Source organism: Rhinichthys klamathensis, unplaced genomic scaffold (genome assembly GCF_029890125.1).
Source record: "Rhinichthys klamathensis goyatoka isolate OS25496 unplaced genomic scaffold, OSU_Roscu_1.1 h1tg000188l_1, whole genome shotgun sequence".
In the NCBI taxonomy this organism is placed as follows: Eukaryota; Metazoa; Chordata; class Actinopteri; order Cypriniformes; family Leuciscidae; genus Rhinichthys; species Rhinichthys klamathensis.
In genome coordinates, this window is record NW_026606715.1 from 388077 (window position 1) to 412103 (window position 24027).

At 40.6% G+C, this 24027-nt stretch overlaps 1 protein-coding gene across 1 annotated transcript in view; it reads left to right on the plus strand.

Moving 5' to 3' along the window:
• Positions 1-13103: 13103 nt before the first annotated feature.
• Positions 13104-24027, plus strand: part of LOC130095206 (exportin-5-like) — a 45255-nt gene continuing 34331 nt past the window's right edge. Inside the window, exons 1-6 of the mRNA XM_056261895.1 lie at positions 13104-13348; positions 14249-14370; positions 15910-15982; positions 16076-16213; positions 18944-19126; positions 19268-19294. Of these exons, the coding sequence (XP_056117870.1) occupies positions 13247-13348; positions 14249-14370; positions 15910-15982; positions 16076-16213; positions 18944-19126; positions 19268-19294 (645 nt within the window). The 5' untranslated portion in view covers positions 13104-13246. The remainder of the gene's footprint in view (positions 13349-14248; positions 14371-15909; positions 15983-16075; positions 16214-18943; positions 19127-19267; positions 19295-24027) is intronic.

Sequence of the window (24027 nt, forward strand, 5' to 3'; positions counted from 1 at the left end):
CAGATCCTTGGCTTTCCATTTGGTTTTGTCACTGACACCATACTGCTTATCCAGTCAGTGCTGCGCTCCACAGGTGCTATGATTTCTTGGCTTTCAAGATTCTTTAGTTCCTCTTTGAGGGGGGTCATCATTGCTACTGGCACTCTGCGTTTAGGCAGTTTTACTGGTGGTACACTTTTGTCTATTTCAATGTTGTACTCGCCTTCTAGGCAGCCAACGCCTGTGAAAACATCTCCGAACTCTGACTTTATTTTCTCCATATTTGTCAGCTACACACTGTTGTCAGTCGTTTTGTCTGTACTTTGTGTTTTCACTATACTGTCAATCGCCAGTATGTTCTCATACTGCACTTTGATCAATTTCATGGCTTCACTAGCCTTTCTTCCCAGTAGCGGGATCCTGTCCTCCTGGTCCACCACTTGAAACTCAAGTCTGTATAGTTTCTCATTTCTCGGATTTCGGAGTTTGACATTACATTTTCCAAGTGGGCGTAATCTGCTTTTGTTGTACATGACAAGTACTTTCTCTGTGTGATCCAATTGTATATTTGGGTTCAACAGTTGCATTGGGATAACATTACAGGTAGCACCACAGTCTATCTGAAAGTTAACTAGCTTTTTGTCCAACAACATCCCTGCAAAGAGATGTTGACTTTTGCTGTGTGCTTCTTTCACCTGATTTATTGTCTCTTGGTTTTCTCTGATGTCTGTTATTGTCATGATGTCCTCACACGATTCACTTGACTCTGAAATTGTGTGTACCGGTCTGCCTTTCTTGTTTTTCTCAAACTTGGACTTGCATTTTGCCGCAAAGTGGTTCTCTTTCCCACATTTCTTACACTTCTTTCCATAGGCCGGACATTTGTGTTTATTTTTCTCATGTGTGTTGCCACAAAAGTTACAGTTAATCTCCTCCTTTTTGTCTCTCCTTGGATTTGTCTTCATTGCATGTATTTCTTCCACCGTTTTACCTTGTATGGTTTTGCTGTTCTCTTTTGACAGTTCAGTAGCTCTGCATATTTGCATGCACTTATCCAGCGTTAAGTTGTCTTCCCTTAACAGTCTTTCCCTCATCGCAGGGCTCTGTGTACCACACACAATGCGGTCTCTTATTAGTGAGTCCTTAATGTCACCAAAATTGCATGTGCTGGCCAATACTCTCAAATCTGTGACATATCTGTCAATATTTTCGTCTTGACCTTGGTCTCTAACAAAAAACTTATATCGCTCAACAGTCTCATTCAGTTGCGGATTGCAATGTTTATCAAACTGCGTCATCATTGTACTCACTGTCCTCCTTGCCGATGTATCACCGCTTGTCAGCGTGTCTAAAAGTTCCCTCCCTCTCTCTCCGAGGAGGTAATTAAACAACTTAACTTTAGTTGTCTCCTCTGCATCGGGCATCGTGAGGTCCGTATACAGCGTAAACTCCTCCTTCCAACTTTTCCAAGTTTTCGCTAAGTTGGCTGTATCCAAACAAAGTATTGGAGGCGGCCTGAGACCATCCATCGCGACGTCTGGCGCTCTTTTCTGCTCCCGCTTCGGCTCCGTAAACACTGGGCTGACCCTTGTTCGAGCTCGCGGGCTAGGCTAACTACAACAAGCTAGCGGCACTTTTTCAGTCTTCACGGCTCGGTACTAACTTCGGCTGAATTCATGACCGCTGCCACCATGTTTCATACTGTTCTGTTTTATCAACTATACAGAATGGACGATTAAAGCAGTATCATTGCTTACTTTATTCATTACATGTGCATAACAGCATTACAAGTGCCATAGCCTAGCTCTCTGTCTGTACGTCACTCAAATCTGTCCCCTTGGGAACATGACAGGAAAACTAACAATCCACTTGTTACAGTGTTTACTGCAGTTTACTTTATTACACTCCCTCGAGTCCCTCCACCATAAGCCCTGCCTCAACACAGTCACTTTTGTTGTTCATACTGTCCCTATCCAATATTGTTCGGAATAATTAATTAACTGTGTGTGTGACAGTTGTCTCTGTACAAGTAAATGCAGACAGAGAAATATACACGTTTTATTTCATACCCAGGCAATGGACAAATGTCTGCACAGATCTCTTTATTATTGCAAATGAAAGGTTACAGAGACATTAACTCATTTAGAAGATAAATAAATAAAACATTGCGGGGGGGGGGGGTCATTGGTTCAGAATGAATTAATTTGCCTGCAATTTCTTTGTTCAGTAGCTAGGTGTCACTAGTGAGCAATGCTGAATGAAGCTTCGAGTAATGAACCTTTGGTTGAAGCAATGGGCTGCGAGGTCTCAGTGGTTCAGGAAGCCTCATCTTGCCATCACTAGGACACGTAACTAGGACACGATACTCACAGGTAACATCAATCAATGCCTCAACACGAAGCTAGAGCAATCACAGGCAGGACTTCACAGCAGGTTTAACATTTAGCAATGAACCGACACAGGACAGCAAACACAAGGGGATGAAATAAGGAGACTAATCATGACATGACAGGTGACACAGATAAAGCAATAATGACTAAATCAGGATAACAAGGGGGCGGGGTAAAGAGACGAGACAACACAAGCACATGGCCATGACAATTGGCCATGCGCTTGTACACAAAACATGAGTCTGTCATGATCCTGCCACAACACTAGGAAAATACACAGATAAGAAGGCAGAACCATGACAGTACCGTTCCACTTTGAGCACTGAGGGTGAACACACCATACAGGGTGAGGGATCAAAGATGATAGAGCAGACGAAGGAGCGACAAGGTAAGTATCCACAGGTAAATGGCAATGGTAGTCTGAAGTAGTGTTGCACGGTGCACCGATACTTCAAAAGTATCGCGATACTCGGAAATTAAAAACTTCACGATACCTAAATTTATTAGTATCGATACTTCTAAGAATGACCGCGTTCCAGATTTGTAAGAGAGTATTGCATGTTGGTGTGTGCAACGCACGCTTCCAGTACCTCCCTATGGACGTCTGTGTTTTTCTCCTCATGCGCGTGTGACAGGGCGCGTGAACTGAACGAGCGCAGAGAGAGAGAGAGAGAGAGAGAGAGAGAGAGAGAGAGAGAGAGAGAGAGAGAGCGCGAGAGAGCCCCGGTCGCGCGCGCGCACTCTCTCTCTGCGTAGCCAAGCGAAAGTATAAACAAGGCTTCACCGTCTCTAAACTAAGCGCTGTCTTGCTCTCTCTCTCTCTCTCTCTCTCTCCCTCGCACATATTAATCAAATTAATTAAAAAAATGTTTTCCTGAATTACCGCTAGGAGTAAATTGTGGTAAAATACGTTGCCTTATCTTCTCTGAAAAGCGTTCCGCACATTCAGCTGACATAAACCACACTTTAAATAAACGAAAAAAACTATCCAGTCATGAAATGTTTTCTGTGATGACACAAATCTTGTGGGATGTCCTAACCGCCGGGATAATCACACAACGCGCACACGTCCGATAATGACACATCCAATTCGCGAACTAATGACTCATTTGAACCGATTCGTTTTAATGAATGGTTAAAACAACTGATCTGTCTGAATCGGTGTATAACTAATCGCTAACACTTTGTAATAAGGTTTCATAAATTACATAAAAAGTAGGCTACAAACAATAACGACCGACAAACCACAACTGAAACACAGAGGTAAATACACAAGCAGACAAGCTATACAAGAAAACCAGGGGATGTGGTAAATCCGAGACACCTGGGGAGACTAATAACCAAGACAAGGAACACTTGTGGACACTGAGGAAACAATTAGCAAAAGACAAGACACATGGCAGGATCACAGACAAACAGGGAATCACGTGACAGACAAGAACAAGGAACAAGACACAAAACCCACACCGTGACACATATTGTACCTTTAAACTAAAAACAAGTTGGTCCTGTCAAATTCTGGATTTTAAAGCTGTTTTTAAAACAGCTCGCTTTTTATGAGACTTTATATCTGGTCATTTATTTAAGGAGGTTGCTAAGATACTTCTACTTATTAATAGGAATAAGCCTATTTTTAGTTAATTACCTTGAGATTAGGATGGTCAGAAAATTAAAGGTTTTTATGATCCTATCAGTTTTATTGGTAAAAATCAGATCTCAAATAAATAGCGTTGCCATGTTAATGCATTGTGGTGTTTTTTTGCCTACAGCAGGGATGGACAACTGTACCATGTTTGGTAACTGCACAGTCATTGTGTACCTGCATTGTTCTCGTAAAGCTGGAAAACTTTCAATATTAAAGACATAAGCTCCCCCAACAGGGATTCTGCCACTTGTATTTATTCTACCCCTTCAAGGGGATTAATACATTTTTCACCAAACTTGGTCAATATTATGCCAAGACATTTAAGATTGCAAATAGCATAGCAATAAATTATGTTACCATGGTAACAGATTAAATTTGGCAATCAAGGAAATCAGGAAGAATCTCATATCTTACAAGAGCATTATCTGATCTATAACCGGTGTTGCATGTTTGGTCATGGGGGCTGATCATTCATAGAATAAAATGTACAAAATGCTGTCATAGGCTAGTACCCTTTTAAAACGTACAACTTTGTACCTTATTTCCCCCTAAAGGGTGCATATTAGTGCCTTAAATGTATGTATTATTACCTAAATGGTACATATTAGAACCTTTTGAAAGGATACCATCCCAGTGACGTGGAAGGTGGGTTTGTTACATGCTGTGAATTACGCTGACCCTGGTTTAATATAAATATATAAAATTAAGAATAATAACAACTGGTACTATTATTGTTTTTGAATTAAACAAAAAAATATTAAAATATAATCCAAATAAAGATAACGAAGTATAAACAAAAAACTATTGTTCTGTAAACAAATTGAATAATAATATTAAAAATATCTTACAGTAGTAAAATTACAATTACAATACTAACATTTATGTCTTTATGTTTCAAGGTTGTTGTTATTTTTTGCCAGAAAAATGCAGCGAGACCTTAAGTTTTAAATTTAGTTAGACAGCAGGTTTATAAACATGGATAACAAAACTGGTAAAATACTGTAAACCGGTCAAACAAATATTGGATAATAAATGTTCATTCATATCACCACTAAGCTGCATTAAATAGTCTGTGTAAATACATTTTAATCTCACTTTAGATTAGTGTTAATTTTGTTAATGAATTCAATGATGGAAAATGTTCGTCAACAGTTTTTTTATGACAAAGACAAAACGATGACACCATCGGTATTACACAATAACTTTTTTATTATTGACCAGCATCACAGGGAGCCAGGGAGGTGCCGGTAGCTCAGGGAGCCTGGAAGGGACCAGCATTACAGGGAGCCAGCGAGGTGCCGGTAGCTCAGGGAGCCTAGAAGGGACCAGCATCACAGGGAGCCAGGGAGGTGCCGGTAGCTCAGAGAGCCTGAAAGGGACCAGCATCACAGGGAGCCAGCGAGGTGCCGGTAGCTCAGGGAGCCTGGAAGGGACCAGCATCACAGGGAGCCAGTGAGGTGCCGGTAGCTCAGGGAGCCTGAAAGGGACCAGCATCACAGGGAGCCAGCGAGGTGCCAGTAGCTCAGGGAGCCTGGAAGGGACCAGCATCACAGGGAGCCAGCGAGGTGCCGGTAGCTCATGGAGCCTGAAAGGGACCAGCATCACAGGGAGCCAGCGAGGTGCCGGTAGCTCAGGGAGCCTGGAAGGGACCAGCATCACAGGGAGCCAGCGAGGTGCCGGTAGCTCAGAGAGCCTGAAAGGGACCAGCATCACAGGGAGCCAGCGAGGTGCCGGTAGCTCAGGGAACCTGAAAGGGACCAGCATCACGGGGAGCCAGGGAGGTGCCGGTAGCTCAGGGAGCCTGGAAGGGACCAGCATCACAGGGAGCCAGGGAGGTGCTGGTAGCTCAGGGAGCCTGAAAGGGACCAGCATCACAGGGAGCCAGCGAGGTGCCAGTAGCTCAGAGAGCCTGGAAGGGACCAGCATCACAGAGAGCCAGCGAGGTGCCGGTAGCTCAGAGAGCCTGAAAGGGACCAGCATCACAGGGAGCCAGGGAGGTGCCGGTAGCTCATGGAGCCTGAAAGTGACCAGCATCACAGGGAGCCAGCGAGGTGCCGGTAGCTCAGGGAGCCTGAAAGGGACCAGCATCACAGGGAGCCAGGGAGGTGCCGGTAGCTCAGAGAGCCTGAAAGGGACCAGCATCACAGGGAGCCAGCGAGGTGCCGGTAGCTCAGGGAACCTGAAAGGGACTAGCATCACGGGGAGCCAGGGAGGTGCCGGTAGCTCAGAGAGCCTGAAAGGGACCAGCATCACAGGGAGCCAGCGAGGTGCCGGTAGCTCAGTGAGCCTGGAAGGGACCAGCATCACAGGGAGCCAGTGAGGTGCCGGTAGCTCAGGGAGCCTGGTAGGGACCAGCATCACAGAGAGCCAGCGAGGTGCCGGTAGCTCATGGAGCCTGAAAGGGACCAGCATCACAGGGAGCCAGCGAGGTGCCGGTAGCTCAGGGAGCCTGAAAGGGACCAGCATCACAGGGAGCCAGGGAGGTGCCGGTAGCTCAGAGAGCCTGAAAGGGACCAGCATCACAGGGAGCCAGCGAGGTGCCGGTAGCTCAGGGAACCTGAAAGGGACCAGCATCACGGGGAGCCAGCGAGGTGCCGGTTGCTCAGTGAGCCTGAAAGGGACCAGCATCACAGGGAGCCAGCGAGGTGCCGGTAGCTCAGGGAGCCTGGAAGGGACCAGCATCAAAGGGAGCCAGAGAGGTGCAGACAGCTCAGGGAGCCACCAGGGAAGCACTGGTGGCACATAACTAATAGTTTTTGCAGGAACGGCCACTGCGGTTGAGGAAACTAGAAACACTCAAGTCAATGTGCGGACTCTGGGCCAAGCTCAGGGAGGACTCTGGGGCGGGAGCGGACTCTGGGGCGGGAGCGGACTCTGGGGTGGGTGCGGACTCTGGGGCGGGAGTGGACTCTGGGGTGGGTGCGGACTCTGGGGTGGACTCTGGGGCAGGTGCGGACTCTGGGGCGGGAGTGGATTCTGGGCCGAGCTCTGGGCCGGGTGCGGAATCTGGGGCGGACTCTGGGGCAGGTGCAGACTCTGGGGCGGGAGCGGACTCTGGGGCGGGAGCGGACTCTGGGGTGGGAGCGGACTCTGGGGCGGGGGCGGACTCTGGGGCGGGGGCGGACTCTGGGACGGGGGCGGACTCTGGGGCGGGGGCGGACTCTGGGGCGGGAGCGGACTCTGGGGCGGGAGCGGACTCTGGGACGGGGGCGGACTCTGGGGCGGGGGCGGACTCTGGGGCGGGAGCGGACTCTGGGACGGGGGCGGACTCTGGGGCGGGGGCGGACTCTGGGGCGGGAGCGGACTCTGGGGCGGGAGCGGACTCTGGGGCGGGAGCGGACTCTGGGGCGGGAGCGGACTCTGGGGCGGGGGCGGACTCTGGGGCGGGAGCGGACTCTGGGGCGGGAGCGGACTCTGGGGCGGGAGCGGACTCTGGGGCGGGAGCGGACTCTGGGGCGGGGGCGGACTCTGGGGCGGGGGCGGACTCTGGGGCGGACTCTGGGGCGGGGGCGGACTCTGGGGCGGACTCTGGGGCGGGTGCGGACTCTGGGGCGGGAGTGGACTCTGGGGCGGGGGCGGACTCTGGTCTGGACTCTGGGCCGGGAGTGGACTCTGGGCTGGACTCTGGGGCGGACTCTGGGGCTGAAGCGGACTCAGGAAATTAGAGCATTATAGAGCATATCTTACAAGAGCATTATCTGATATAAAACCGGTGTAGTATGTTTCGTCATGGGAGCTGATCATTCATAGAATAATATGTACAAAAGCTGTCATAAGGTAATATTCTTTTAAAAGGTACACCTTCGTACTTCATTTACCCCTAAAGGGTGCATATTATTGCCTTAAATGCAGAGGCGGATCCAGGAGTCTGGCCCAAGCTGAAAACGGATTGGCCCCTGAAGTGCCTCTGCCCTGTCACTCATTGCTGATACGTCAATTCAACCTGTGTAAACACCGCTCATTTAAAGAAGTTCCACAAATGTCTGTGGCTTTCTACATTGGACACATTAAAGTAAATATTTTAAACTGGTACGTTCATCTTTCTGAAAAGGTGCATGAGGATTTTGTATTGAAGCGTCCGTTGAAGTGTAAAGCATCTCAATGCCCTGTTCGCTTTGACGTGTTAGTGACCCATTTTAATTATTAAGGTATAAATGCAGCAAGTTTTGGCTTCCAATTTTGTAACCGAAGCTGAATGTCTTTTCCTATATAAAGTGTTAATTATGGTCCCACTGCGGCTAAACACTCCTAAGCTCCGCCTGCTACAGTAGCCACGACTCCAAATATAGGTTGAGCTGGAAAGAGATTGACGGATCTGAGCGAAACGCTTTCAATGTTTAGATGATGTCTGGGAGGCTCAATGTTTACACTTTTGGGGGAGATAAACCCATGAATGGTGTACTAATAGTAGTCAATGGATTGTAAACTGTGTTAAGATCATGTATTTTAACAGTTTTTAATAGTTGTCTTTTAAGCCTCTCCGCGGGTTTTGAGGTGTGTTGGTACCCGAAAACATTTCCTTAACACACGTTATGTAATGTGTTCCAAACCTGTTCTTACACTTATTTTATTGACCAAAATATTAATTTTCATGCTGATTTATAACAAACCAGAATAATAATAAAAACAATGCAGATAATTGAATAAATACTTAAAAAAACACACTTAAAGAACCTTTAAAAGGGATAATTATGTGTTCGACACTAAATCTTCTTATAATTTCAGATTAGTGAACCATTTAAAGACAGAATATAGAAAAGAACTAGATGAATCTCATGAAAAATATTCAGTTTCACGCCAAAATCCAAAGAAAAGCACTAAGCTATTACATTTTTCAAAAGATTATTTATTGTTAGATTAGTAGATATGGCTGTGACGGTTAAGATAGGCCTAATAGGAATTCAAACCATTGAGGTTTATTGTATTTTAAAGAATATATATCTTTAGGGGTTTAGCAGCTTTTCACTGAGCAAAACCTCTTTAAGGGACTTGATCTCTGTAGCTTATTCACACCTTAAATTAGATGCATTTTATATATTACTACTCTAAGGTACTAAAATGCACCTTTCAGGGGGTAAATAAACTTCAGAGATCAAGTCCCTTAGAGAGGTTCTGGTCCACGGACAAGCTGATGTAGGCCTACCCCTAAAGATATAATTTTACACTTTTTTATGACAGTGTAATTATTAAACATAAAGAGACCGCTTCATATCGCTTTAAAATAGTATTCTGTGCAGAATTCAAATGTGTCCGATATTTTTTCTGGTCTGCACTGACTCGCGCATGATCCGCTCTGTGCTAACGTGTCTCTGGACTGGAGCTGCAGTGGTTCTCTTGACACTAACGTGAAACCAGACTTCCTTCGCCCCAACGGAAAGCACTGCCTGAATCATTCCGTATCCCCTTGTTCACACACACACACACACACACAAAACCATACCTTAGACAGCATAAGACTAAAATTCACCTTGCGAGCTACCCTGCAGTGCGGTCAAAAACGGTGTGCTTCCGAACGCACACGGCACACCCTTGTTGCTCAGGTGCTCAAATACACAGTAACAGCGCCACCCAGTGGACAACAAAAACTTAACATGTCTATGCATTCACCATGTAGAAAATAGTAGGCTACATGAAAAAGTGCCCGATTTTAGCAGCAACTTCAACTCTATTTATAATGAAGGGGGCGGTACACTTCAGATTCTACTGTGCATTTGATTGGACAGAAAATCTGCTGAGAAGCTGAAGTGCAGAGTGATGTTTTTAAAATAATTGATCCTTGGCGGAAGTTTTTATTTATTTATTTATTTATTTATAATTAATGCCACGAACAGAACAATACAATGAGACATAATCCTTCAAAGTGAAACAAAAACAAAGTAAATAAAAAAAGAACAGTGCCAGAGGACAAGAAAAAAAGTATTACAAACAAAAAAGGGGTGCTACATTATATATCATACCTGCCTACAATGCTATAAGCTCTAATTGCCTTTTTACTAAAAGAGAACAATAAAACTTAAAATCATTTTTAAAGCAAGAAAAGTTAGGCTTGGAGTCAGACCGTTTCATTTTATGAATGTGAAACTTCCCCATCAATATTAACAATTGTACAAAGTATGCCTTATCTTTCTCAATCCCATGATCATTGAAGTGTATCATAATGTCAAATCCACTCAGCTGTAAGTCAATGGTCAATTTTTCCTTAATTAAACGCTCCACATCAATCCAAAATATTTTGGTAAGTATGCAATGGAAAAATAAATGAAAAATTGTTTCCTTTTCACCTTTACAGAAATTACAAGAGTAATCAATATCTAATTTAAAACGTTCCAGTACATGTTTTACTGGATATATTCTATGCATTATTTAAAAAGAGACTTCCTTTACTTTGTTATTAATGTAGAATTTATCCACTGTTCGCCAAGCATTACGCCAATTCACTTCTCCAAACACAGATGACCAGAAAAAGCGAGCTGGAGGGTAAACAATATTATTAAGTATATTCCTAACATAGTTATTTGAGACTTTATTTTGTAAAATATTTGTATTACCCAGAAATATTTTACCCATGATGTCTGTAAAATTTAAATCTTCCTCTTGTGATGTATTTTTAAGAAGGATCAATACTTTCCTGGGAATCGCATCCATTACAACTGCAAAGTCTTTAGGTCTAACTGGTATTTTACATTTATTCAAAAATTCTCTATATGTTAATAAATTTCCATCATTATTCAAAAACGAATATAATATTATTTTCAAACCAGTAGTAAAAAAAAAGAGATTTATTTTTGTAAAGGATGTCTTTGTTGTTCCAAATATAATATCTCCTAGGTGAAAAATTATGTTTGTAGGCCAGTGTCCATGCCATGAGAGCCTGTTTATGACATTTTGCAAGCTTAAATGGTATTTTTTCAATCAAAAATTACACTTTAATAAAAATGAGAGGTCGCCCAATTGTTTAAATAGATAATTGGGAAAGGAATTCCAAATGCAGTCTTTATTTTTTAAATACTGACTAAGCCAATTTATTTTAAATACATTGTTCAAAGCATCATAACTCAACACCTCTAAACCACCATGATCTTTAGGATTGCATAAAATTTATTTTCTCAAATAATGTGGCTTGTTCTTCAAAAAGCATTTTATCTAATTGTTTGGTAACTTTAGAGGGAATATCCAATGATAACGAAACATAGACTGATCTGGAGATTCCTTCCGCTTTTGACAAAAGTACCCGCCCCAGAATTGATAGATCCCTTTGTAGCCATGCATTAAACCTCTTACTAGTTTTGTTAATAATTGGGTTGAAGTTTAAATCATTACGCAAATTTTCATCTTTACATATAACAACTCCCAGATATGTTACTTGATTTGCAATTGGAATATTACATTCTTTGAGAGGAAACAGAACAGACTTATTCATAATCATTCCTAGCCCTGATACATCTGAAAATTCTTCTATGCATTTTACTGCTTTAATGATTTCATTCCTATCCTTCAAAAATAGAGCAGTGTCGTCTGCAAACTGACACAACCTAAATGTTTTCCCTAATGCTGTAATTCCTTGAAAATGTCCTTTTTTAATGTGAAGGGCCATTATTTGCGTGGCTAACAAAAACAAAAAAGGGGAGATTGGACACCCTTGTCTGATCCCTCTACCTATTTCAAATCTGCCAGAAGTCCCCCTTGCTAATTTTACAGAACTGGTACATCCTTTATATAGAGTTTTGATAGCCTTTTGAAAATAATTGCCAAACCCCAAAAAATCAATTGCTTTAAATAAAAAATGATGTTCTATGGTATCAAATGCCTTGTGAAAATCAATAAATAAGATAAAACTATCATCTAAAACATAATCATTGTAGTCTACCATATCAAGTATCAATCTAATATTATTACTAATGTGCCTTCCTTGAATAAATCCAGTCTGTTCCTCGTCTATAATATTTTCTAATCCTTTTTTCAATCTTTTGGCAAAGATTAAGGCAAATAATTTGGCATCATTATTTAATAGACTAATGGGTCCCCAATTCTCTAAATAAAGAATATTTTTATTTGGCTTTGGAATTAATGTAATGACACCTAGTTTTAAAGAGGAAGGCAGTTCCCCCTTTTCAATAGATTCTATAAATATACGGCCAGCAAAAAGGAGCTAACTTATCTCTAAACACTTTATAAAACTCACTGACAAGTCCATCATTACCTGGAGAACGATTATCTTTAAGGTTGCCAATACATTCTTTAACTTCCTCGCTCTAACCTTAAATCACTATCACAAAATAATTTAAAATCATCCTCAATAACTTTGGCATTATCTGAAACATTATCTAGAAAGTCATTCAGATCAGAAGACAAGAGAGTTGGGAGCGTACAGACCTTTGTAAAACTGAGTAACAAACTGTGATATCTTTTTTTCATCCTCTGTAACTGAATTATTAATTAACAATTTGTTTATAGAGGTCAATTCACCATTTCTTTTTTCCAGATTAAAAAAGTACTTAGTATTTCTTTCCCCCTTTTCCAACCATTTATATCTAGATCTGATAAATGCACCCTCTGCTTTTTCTTGATAAATGTTTCCTTGGCGGAAGTTAGACTTTAGAGGTACGTTTTGAATGCAAATTGTGTCATTGTTTTGGACCACACTAGGGCTAACACACTAAGGTTATCATATTCATACTAACAACCAAAAAACGCACTTCAAAAACTTGATTTCATGGGGACTTTAATATTAACAAGAATGCAGCTTGTAGATTTGTGCCGTAAAAAATAATAATATATATATCACATGTTTTTGCAAATATGACGTTACAAAGTTTTTTTCTAAACTAAAAGCAAGCGATCTGGCATGTTTGAAAACGAGGAGAGAGGAATATTTAAGATATTCACACATACGACCATTACGATATACAATTGCTGAATATTATTTAAACTAACTGTGGTATTTATATATTTGTAAGAATGTCGCTTCAATAGAAAAGAGACAGAAAAACGCATATTCAGCAAATAGCCAATGTAAAACTAACGTGGCGCTTGTCAATAACATTAAAAAACTACAATCCCCAGAGGGAACGTAACTTCCGCCATCTTGATTAAGGCGGTCCACAGACAGCAGAGACCTACCACGTTTTGTTTAATGCACATCCATAGAGGCTGAACTAGTAGCGAAGCGTACAGTAGCATTTTACTAGTCGACTGGTGTTTTACATTCCGTCTGCTGGACGTGCTTAAAGCCATGGCCGAACCGATACGTGCTTTGTGCGATGAGCTTATAAAGGCTGTGAATGTGATGATGGAGGCAGAATCCAGTCAGACATACCGCCTGGAGGCCCTTAAGGTGAATTATCCTATCAAATACAATAAAAAGGTTATTATGTATTATTGATACGTAAATCCATTTTATGGAGGTCACAATTGAATAATATTGTTTTTTTTGAAAAATCCCGTTTTCATTTCATTAGTCAAACGATCAAGTCGTAATCTTATTTTGTTTATGTTTATGTTTATGTTCGTATGTGTTGCTTTATAATACTAACCTTATCGATATCAATCAAGAAGCATAAAAGAAGGTAGCACTAGGCGACATTGTGTCAATGGGACCTCGCATAGCATACATAACATATTGTATGCACATTCACTTGATCATACATCAAGGGATGCAGTAGAACGGATACACACAATGACATGGATGAATATTATTGTCATTGCAAGACCAAAACTTATAAATAATTAAATAAAACTAACATTGCAGTCTGCCGATCAACACATTAACTTACACTAGACCAGTGGTTCTCAACCAGGGGACCGGGGCCCAATAGGGGACGTTTTTTAAAACTTATTTAAATTGAAATATTATTATTAAAAAAAAGTTATATTGATAGTATCCATATATTGAAATATTATAGTTAAAGGGTAGTTCACCCAAAAATGAAAATTCTGTCATCATTTACTCACCCTCATGGCGTTCCAAACCCATACGACTTTTGTTCATCTTCAGAACACAAATAAAGATATTTTAATGAAATCTGAGAGATTTCTGTCCCTCCATTGACAGTTACGCAACTACCACTTTGATGCTTCAAAAAGTTGTTAAAGAGATCGCAAAATGAATCCATATTGAGCGGTTCAGTTCAAATTTTCTGAAGAGACACGATCGCTTTATATGATGAACAGATTTAATTTAGGCTAAGTAAAGTTGTTGTTAAATGTCTTAATGTTTTTGTTGTTGCTGTTATAGTTTATTGAAGATTTCAAAGAGAAAAGCCCCTTCTGCGTTGAATGTGGACTTCAGTTAGCGGAGAAATCACAGACGGCAGTGGTCAGACACTTTGGGCTGCAGATACTGGAGCATGTAGTTAAGTAAGTGTCTAAAACACTTGTGTGTGTGTGTGTGTACATCAATAGCTACCCTATGTTTCCATCCCAAGTTGAGAATGTACCAAAATTAGTGTAGCATGTAAAACAATTGCGAAAAAGCACTGTCTACCCCATGTGTTCAAGAGAATAAAATCGTCACTTCCTGGGAAATTGGTGCAGAATATCTGTTCTGAATTTGAAGTTTCTGCAATCGGTGAAGCCGCTGTGGCTTTTTTTTGTTTATTATAAATAACTTGCAGGCGAAAAATGCAATTAACGCTGTCATGTTATCTCGCGGTCGAATGCTGTTTTTTGGAAACGCAATCGTGCAATACGCTCCTGGGCAGAAAATATAACCTAACCATTCCAGTGTTTCCCACAGGATTTTGTGAATCTGTTGTACGTGTACCTCGGTCCCTCGAGTGGGGTCCAGGGTCATGCCCCCCGTAAGAAAATATTGTACATTTTAAAGTTAAAGTCATCAATCCGGTGCACTTTGAGAGTTCAACATTAAGAGCTCCAACCCATATTCAGTGTGCAAATTGAACACAGAAAAAAGTCAGTGCATTGACTTGTACCTGAACTGTAAAGGGGACTCAAACCTCTTTTTAGTTGTGATATGGTGTTTGTCTACCTTACACTACACAATAATAATAATAATGTTGTTGTAATATTATTCCTATGAGAGTAATAGCCATATATTGTAAAACAAATGCACTGAAAAATAAATTGTCCTAATTTCTATAATGAGAGAAACCTGTGAGCTTTTATTTTAACAAGCTTATATTTTGACGGAAAATAAGTTTACAAACACGTCTCATTACAAGTCTAGCGAAATTCTGTAATCATCAACAATGCAAATGTGAAAATAATGCATAACTGCGATCGCAAAAGCACGTTAAACTCAGCACATGAACAGATGGAGTTCACTGCATTCACTCACTGTGAATTGAGACGCAGCGCAAACACAGTCCTTTGATTAAGGACACAAAGCCTTATCGCGCTTTCGATTTTAGTTTGTTTGACACAGCAATGGCGCAAAACACGACATTAAAGACATTTTATGATATTATGAGAAGTTCAAATATTTTCTAGCCGCCACAGTCTAGTTAATGAATGGGAAGCACTAAAATCTATTTGTGGCGGTCAATGTTGATATTGTGGTGAGCCGCCACAAATAAATCAATGTATGGGAAACCCTGCATTCTGATGACAGACTTTGACTCGGGTGTTTCAGAACCGCCAAACCAACATTTGAGATGCTGCGAGATGTGATTGGTTTGCTGGTTAGTCCTGTTATCCAATCACATTCTCTGTTTAGGCAGTGACACGCAAGTTAGTGCATCAAGGGATTTAATCAGTAAATGTTTTTCCTTCATAGTTTATACTTGTTGTCTTATTGGATAAAGAAAAAAATCTGCCTCAGTTGAGCGTATGAGTTTTTTATGCACATTTGTTCCATTCAGGTTTTTTTATGCGATATCCCAAAATGGGTGGATGTGAACATTGAACACTAAACTGAACACATTCTTCTATGAACAGGTTTCAGTGGAATAACATGGCACCACAAGAAAAGCTCCGGCTGAAGAACTGCACTATGGGCCTGTTGTCAGATGTGAGCATCTTGGAAGTGTCTCTACTCAATTATCCTATTGCATGCTTTGTGAAGATTTCTTATTTATTTATATGGCTTAATGTCCTGTTTTAGGGTACACATCCCATTCTGCAAGAGGAATGTCATGTTAAGGATGCGCTCTCACGCATAGTAGTTGAGATGATCAAGCGAGAGTGGCCGCAGCACTGGCCCGACATGCTGAAGGAGATGGAGGCCCTGGCTGCTATGGGGGTATCAAGAGTTTTGGCTTGATGTTGTAGGACAGGTCTGCTTCATCCTGCTCCTGAAGTTATGCCTTCCTGTCAGAGTTTAGTTCCAAAAACAAAGTAGGTGTGCACATCCAAAACCCAGAATTAGGGCTAATTTAATTGCTGGATAAAAAAAAGAAGAATGGATGTCCACACTGTCTACAAGATCTAGAAAGTTTATTAAAAAACAGGGTCCCTCTTTTACACCTTGCTTTTAAAGCAACACTAAGTAAGATTTTTTACCTTATATATATATATATATATATATATATATATATATATATATAAGGTATAAATAGGGCTGGGCGATATGGCCAAAAAAAATTATCACGATAATTTTTTCATATCAGTCGATATCGATAATTATCACGATAAATGTCAAATCTTTATTTCTTTCAAGTTTAAAGGCAGACTTTTGCTCCTAAGTGAAAGTTGAAGAAACCAGAGCGTTAATTGTGGTTTTAAACTACTCTTTATTGTCAGAACATATCATGACAAACACTTGCCAAACAGGTGAACATTTTACAAATCTGAGGTCAAACATCATTTGTAATTTTTCCTTAACAAAATAAATATCTGAATAGAAAAATATAATTCTTAGTTTCTGCATGTGCTAATGGGGGATATTGTTAAAGGAGCTGTATGTAAGATTGTGGCCAAAACTGGTACTGCAATCACTTTCAAATTACTGTAGAGTGGTGTATCCCCTCCCCCTCCCCCCTGACTCGAGGTTGCCAGATCGGCTGCAGGATCCAGCAGGAACGTGACGAGCTGCAGCTGTGGTAACTAGAGCAGAGCTGGCAACCCGGATGCCGCAACACTACTGACTTCGTGATTGGTAGATAGGTGGAGGGTGGAGCATCAGACCAAAACACAACATGACAACATCAACATCAGTTGAGGGCTGCAACTGCACTTTTTAAATGACAATATCCTGGCCGGACTACTGTTGTCAGTGATATAAGTATTTGAAATGTACATGATTTCTTAATGTCTCGTGATATATCAGGGCCATTTTATGATTTATTGAAATAAATTTCTTACATACAGCTCCTTTAAGTCTTGAAAAAGGTTTGTGTTGCCTGACTTTGATGGCACGTATCTTCAGCACAGTTTACAGTGCAGGCTGCAATATTAATATTAACGTTACATGTTTTGTCTCGAAACGCATATTTGACAGTGAGTAGACAGTAAATCTGTATCCTAACTCAAGCTAATACTACTATGTTAAATTTATGTTCATTAACAAAAATACAGTAACATCTGTTAAAAAAAAATTAACTACCACATTTTTATTTGGTAAAATGTAATATTCTGAGTTTTATTAAAATGAACCATTGGTCATCCAGTATCATGCATTTAGATCATGATAACCACAGATAAAGCCAGGCATAGCCTATAGCACCTCACTATCATGGCAAAATAACTTTATGGTTTCTATGGTATTTGTATGAAAAAAAGTAGCCTAAATACATTATTAAATACTGTAATTATATTCCATTAGTCATTTAAAACATTGTCTACATTAATAATAATACAATCCAACATGTATATCCCACATTTCATGGTGCAGTTAATATAGGCTAACCTTACAGTAAATCCATGGTAAATGGATTCAGTATCAATTCATATTCTGACTGTATCACAGTGTTTTTCCTGTTTGTCAGCGCTGTTTCATCTGCCTTTAAACTGGTTTAAATCACTCAGACATTAGTGTTCTTCGCTTTTTCAATCGCTTCTAACTGGATCTCGTGAGCGAGACGATCAGAGTAAACGCGTCTGCTCAGACTGCTCTAGGGAGCTCGCGCTGCCGTTTGGACTTTGAGCCGAGCGGATAAACAGTCCATGAGGCGCGCGCGGTTCAAATGAGTTTCGTTCCGCTTTTGGCGCATAAACATTATCGAACATTTATCGAACTCTTGATATCGTTTTATCGAGAAAAATTATGTCGCGATAATTATCGTTATCGTTTTATCGCCCAGCCCTAGGTATAAATAATGTTTCCAAAATCGTTCCAGTGGTTCATCAAGTCGTAACAGGGTGAAAGGCACTTCTGGATTCGCTTTGCGCTCCTATATCTGCTATAACCACGCAATGTACGATTGCCAGATCGGGTCGCGTTTCTGTAGTTCTAATGAGACATAAGAAAACTACAAATTTGACTTGCTGCTTTACATCAAGCGTTACAATAGTCATTTTGTTTTTCTTCGTTTCTGATGTCGCAATACATCATACTTTCGTGAAATCATGCAACATACTCTTGTCTGTGGACATTGTTCATTCCAAAGCCGGCACTGGATAAACAGAGAGGGTGCGTGCGACAGTAGCAATCCGAGAAAAAAGTTAGAATTGTGAGATAGTCGCAATTACCTTTTTTTTTTTTATTCCATAAGCTCCCATAGACTACTGCACATAATATGAAGAAAATGAAAAGCTTTGGGAATCAGATGGACACGACAGGCCTAAACCAGCCAAAAAAAAATTAATTTGCTAATTATTATTGGCAAAATCTTGAGATATAATTTGTCAAATTTGACACACATGGTTGAAACTAAACTCTACAGAAATCTTCAGGAGTCAGTGTGACAACATTCTGTTAATCTGCTACTTGATTTGCATTTTGCATGCAGATTAAGTAAAGATTAAGTAAATGATGACATGTAAAATAATCATTGTCTTTTTGAATAAACAATCACATTGTAATTCTCTTTAGGATGCTCAGACAGAACTCGTAATGCTTGTCCTGCTGCGGTTAGCTGAGGACGTGATCACATTTCAGACATTACCCACTCAAAGACGGAGAGATATCCAGCACACCCTTACGCAGAATATGGACAGCATCTTCACCTTCCTGCTTGGCATTCTGCAACTTCATGTGAATGAGTACAACAAGTTGGTGAGTTCTTCAGACATTTATGATCACATGCAAAACATTTTTAAATGATTTGTGTGCTTTTTCTACTGTCCGGTGCATGCATGCAACATAATATTGTCACGTTCATATGATTTTAATGGATTTATTCATGTTGTTTTCTAGAAATGTGTTGCTGGTCTGGAATTGAAGGTGAGTTGGGCTATTCATCTTTATTTATCAGGTTTTTGTGAGAGGTTAGTGCTGTTCCAATTAGAGGCTAAATATCAAAGGTTCATCTAAAAATGTACAGTGTGAAACATGGATAAAGATAACCCAGGATTTAGACTGACCAAAGCTTAAATGAAAGTGCTTGAACCTAGAAACCCCAAGTTTAAATTTTCAAGAGCCAATTTCAAATGTAGTCTGTTGAAAATCTGAGATCTGGTCAACTCTCCTATATCTAACAGGGTTTGCGCAGAATTTGGAAAATGCTTTATTTCAACCATTTGTTATAACCGATATTTAAACCGTTAGGTTCATCATTGAAAACACTTTTTTTTTCCTGTAAGAAAGTTGTGTGATTTAAAAAAAAAAGAAGAAAAAGATATTATTAATGGAGTCAAGAATTGATTAAAAAAAAAAGATTTTTAAAAAATGTTGTTTTTTTTCCTGATTTGTACTTATGTTAATAGGATTTTTACATCAGACCTGTCATAATTTAGAAATAAAAGGCCATTTCTACTCTTCTGTTTTCAGAATTTGTGTGTATATATACAGTAGTCAACATTTGAAGTGGATCACAAAAGTTCAAAGTTGTCCTAAGACAAGAACGGGTATTGTTCCAAATTCATGTATAACTTTGATGAAAGGTTTTGATCCACTTCAAATGACTACTATCAAAACCTTTCATCAAAGTTATACATGAATTTGGAACAATACCCGTTCTTGTCTTAGGACAACTTTGAACTTTTGTGATCCACTTCAAATGTTGACTACTGTACATCAGGGCTCAACATAAAAAAAAATCCCCACTGGCCCCCAGGGCCAGTAGATCAGAGTTTTACTGGCCCCTTCTATATTTTTACTGGCCCTGAAAGAAATAGAAGGAAAAGCACTTTTCCATTAAACTGTATTTATTGTATACATTAGGATTAATTGTTCTTGTCCCCTCACAATGACAGTAAACTAATTATTACATTACATGAGTGATGAGTAATATTACATAGGCCTATTTTCACTTCAAAATGGCGAAATTAGACAAAAGTATTTTAGTTTGCCTGATTATTTTTGTCATTCGTTTAACATTTATGACCTAAAAAAGCTGTCAATGAAGAAAAAAATGAAGAACGCGCTGAATCTGATTATAACAAGACTGAAGCGAACACAAATTTGTGTAGCTTACACTTAATCACACATTTTTAGGGGGGCTAGGCAGAAGTTTAGGGGGGAATTTGATTACACTTTAGATAGCCCGTCGGCAGGCCGGTTTTGCATTTTGGTCGGCTTTTGTTGGAAATTTCCGGCAAACGAAACAGTACATGCCCTCATCGCCTTTCTCCACCCAGGTGTACTGTGTTTTCCATGACACTAGGAATTAGGACTGGGCGAAATGGCCAAAAAAATCATATCTCGGTATTTTTTGGTTAAATGGCGATATACGATATATATCTCGGTACTTTCTACGTTTTTCTATTTGGATAAAGAAAATCTGTATTTATTTTTAAAAAAAATTATTTCACATCCTGCTCAATGATATCCAAACAATATTGATATTGAAGGATATGGAAACAAATATAGGGAATGTAATGTAGGCTATGCAATATATTATGTGCAAAAAGGTTGTTAAAATCATATTACATTCTAACATTGTAACATTACAATCTAAAAGCAAAAATAATGCTTTTGTTTTTAAAATGACTAAAGGCTAAACTAAAAATGAAAATAAAAACAAAAGCACAAACTATTTATATTAGCCTGCATTTGATTACCCCATTATAATGCTCACTTTCATAAAAACATACTTGTAGGTTTAAAATTCCACATATGGCACATTTATTGTCTCCAACAACAAATATTTTAGCAATATGTATATTTTAGTCAGAATTATTGCGCTACTCTTCTATTGTGCTCGTCTGTTAGGCGCGCATGCTCGCGGCGGCGCTCATTAACGGAAGCTTGAATATTAGCGGAGATTCACTTGCAGAAGCTCGTCCTCTCCTGACAGTGAAATGGACATATTTGTTTGACTTTCTAACATTTACAGATGGAGAATATACCTGTGAAATGTAAGTTAAGCACTGAGGAAAGCACCACGTCTCAAACGCATTAAACAGCGCAAGTATTTATCTCTCAGTCAGCAACAGTATCTGTCAGAGCATCTGACAGGGCAAGCTACTTTAAACTTGTTAACAATATCTTACCAGTATAAGCTTGTGTCATGTTTAGGACAAATTGTACTATGTTCTTTCACTGCAGGAGCTCACACTGCGTACTCCGCTATTTTTCAGATGTGCTCGTATCAAACTACTGTATGGAAACGGTATTGCCTCATTCCATATCGTTTAAAAAAAAAATCAATATACTGTAGCCTACAAACTCGATTTACCACCCAGCCCTACTAGGAATGTCCCCTTTCTCTTGTCAGCCTCATAGTTCTTTGACATTTTAACACGTTATAAATAACCTGAAGTAACATTGACACTCTTCGCGCCACTGTATATGACGTTTGCTGTTTGTTTTGCTGATGGCCATTCACTGGCCCGCGTGGGCCAGTGACTGGCCAAACAAGCTAGACCCACATTCTCTTTTACTGGCCCCGGGCCATCGGGCCATTGCTTATGTCGAGCCCTGCTGTACATGCATATATATGTATATATATATATATACACTCACCTAAAGGATTATTAGGAACACCTGTTAAATTTCTCATTAATGCAATTATCTAATCAACTAATCACATGGCAGTTGCTTCAATGCATTTAGGGGTGTGGTCCTGGTCAAGACAATCTCCTGAACTCCAAACTGAATGTCAGAATAGGAAAGAAAGGTGATTTAAGCAATTTTGAGCGTGGCATGGTTGTTGGTGCCAGACGGGCCGGTCTGAGTATTTCACAATCTGCTCAGTTACTGGGATTTTCACGCACAACCATTTCTAGGGTTTTCAAAGAATGGTGTGAAAAGGGAAAAACATCAAGTATGTGGCAGTCCTGTGGGCGAAAATGCCTTGTTGATGCTAGAGGTCAGAGGAGAATGGGCCGACTGATTCAAGCTGATAGAAGAGCAACTTTGACTGAAATAACCACTCGTTACAACCGAGGTATGCAGCAAAGCATTTGTGAAGCCACAACACGCACAACCTTGAGGCGGATGGGCTACAACAGCAGAAGACCCCACCGGGTACCACTCATCTCCACTACAAATAGGAAAAAGAGGCTACAATTTGCAAGAGCTCACCAAAATTGGACAGTTGAGGACTGGAAAAATGTTGCCTGGTCTGATGAGTCTCGATTTCTGTTGAGACATTCAGATGGTAGAGTCAGAATTTGGCGTAAACAGAATGAGAACATGGATCCATCATGCCTTGTTACCACTGTGCAGGCTGGTGGTGGTGGTGTAATGGTGTGGGGGATGTTTTCTTGGCACACTTTAGGCCCCTTAGCATAGACAGTAAAAGAAATGGACAGAGCGATCTCATTGGAACTCAGTTGAGACAGTTGAAGCCCACTTTTAGCGATTTTTGAGAACTTCCGTTCCTGACGCGCAGACTCAGACCGACTCAAACTAAGCTTGATGACGTGAGCAACCTGTCTGACAAACGTTAATCTTCTAGTAGCTGTGCGTGAAAACTGCCAACGTTAATCTTGCAGAGACGGGGAACTTGAGCAAAGAGTTCTTTGGCGTGAGTGAGCAGGAGTAAGTATTCCGTTGCTTTTATGGACTCATTATCTATGGGCTTCTCCCTTGACGGGACGTCCCCCCGATTGCCTGCGAGCTTCTCCTCCTGTCTGTACGGTAATTTCTGTACAGCGCGACAGAGAGTCGAGTGGTTATGACGCAATCGTTAGCCTATTTTTACTAAATCTGTTTCTACGGGGCCATAATGTAACATAGAAGGTAATGGAGCCCTTTATACATTGTCGTGTTTCTTTAGAAATAAATAATGGACAAATGGAGTCTTTAAACGCCTCAGATGTAAAGTTATTCGCTGTCAAAGTGACGCCAAAATGACTGGGAGTCAATGGAAATGCTAACGCAAGTGAAGTTCTGCTACAACATGGCGGCACCCGGCCGGCTTCAACTTCCGGTCGATGGATTACCCCCTTGCCCCTTAGTCCCAATTGGGCATCGTTTAAATGCCACGGCCTACCTGAGCATTGTTTCTGACCATGTCCATCCCTTTATGGCCACCATGTACCCATCCTCTGATGGCTACTTCCAGCAGGATAATGCACCATGTCACAAAGCTCGAATCATTTCAAATTGGTTTCTTGAACATGACAATGAGTTCACTGTACTAAAATGGCCCCCACAGTCACCAGATCTCAACCCAATAGAGCATCTTTGGGATGTGGTGGAACGGGAGCTTCGTGCCCTGGATGTGCATCCCACAAATCTCCCATCAACTGCAAGATGCTATCCTATCAATATGGGCCAACGTTTCTAAAGAATGCTTTCAGCACCTTGTTGAATCAATGCTCACGTAGAATTAAGGCAGTTCTGAAGGCGAAAGGGGGTCAAACACAGTATTAGTACCGTATTTTCTGCACTATAAGGCGCACTTAAAAGCGTTTAATTTTCTCAAAAAACGACAGTGCGCCTTTTAATCCAGAGCGCCTTATATATGGATCAATTGGTTAATTGGATCAATTGGTTAATAACGCTCCACGTTATTAAATTCGCCCGCGAACTCGCGCTCGTGTCCATCTTATGTCCGCTCTGTCTCA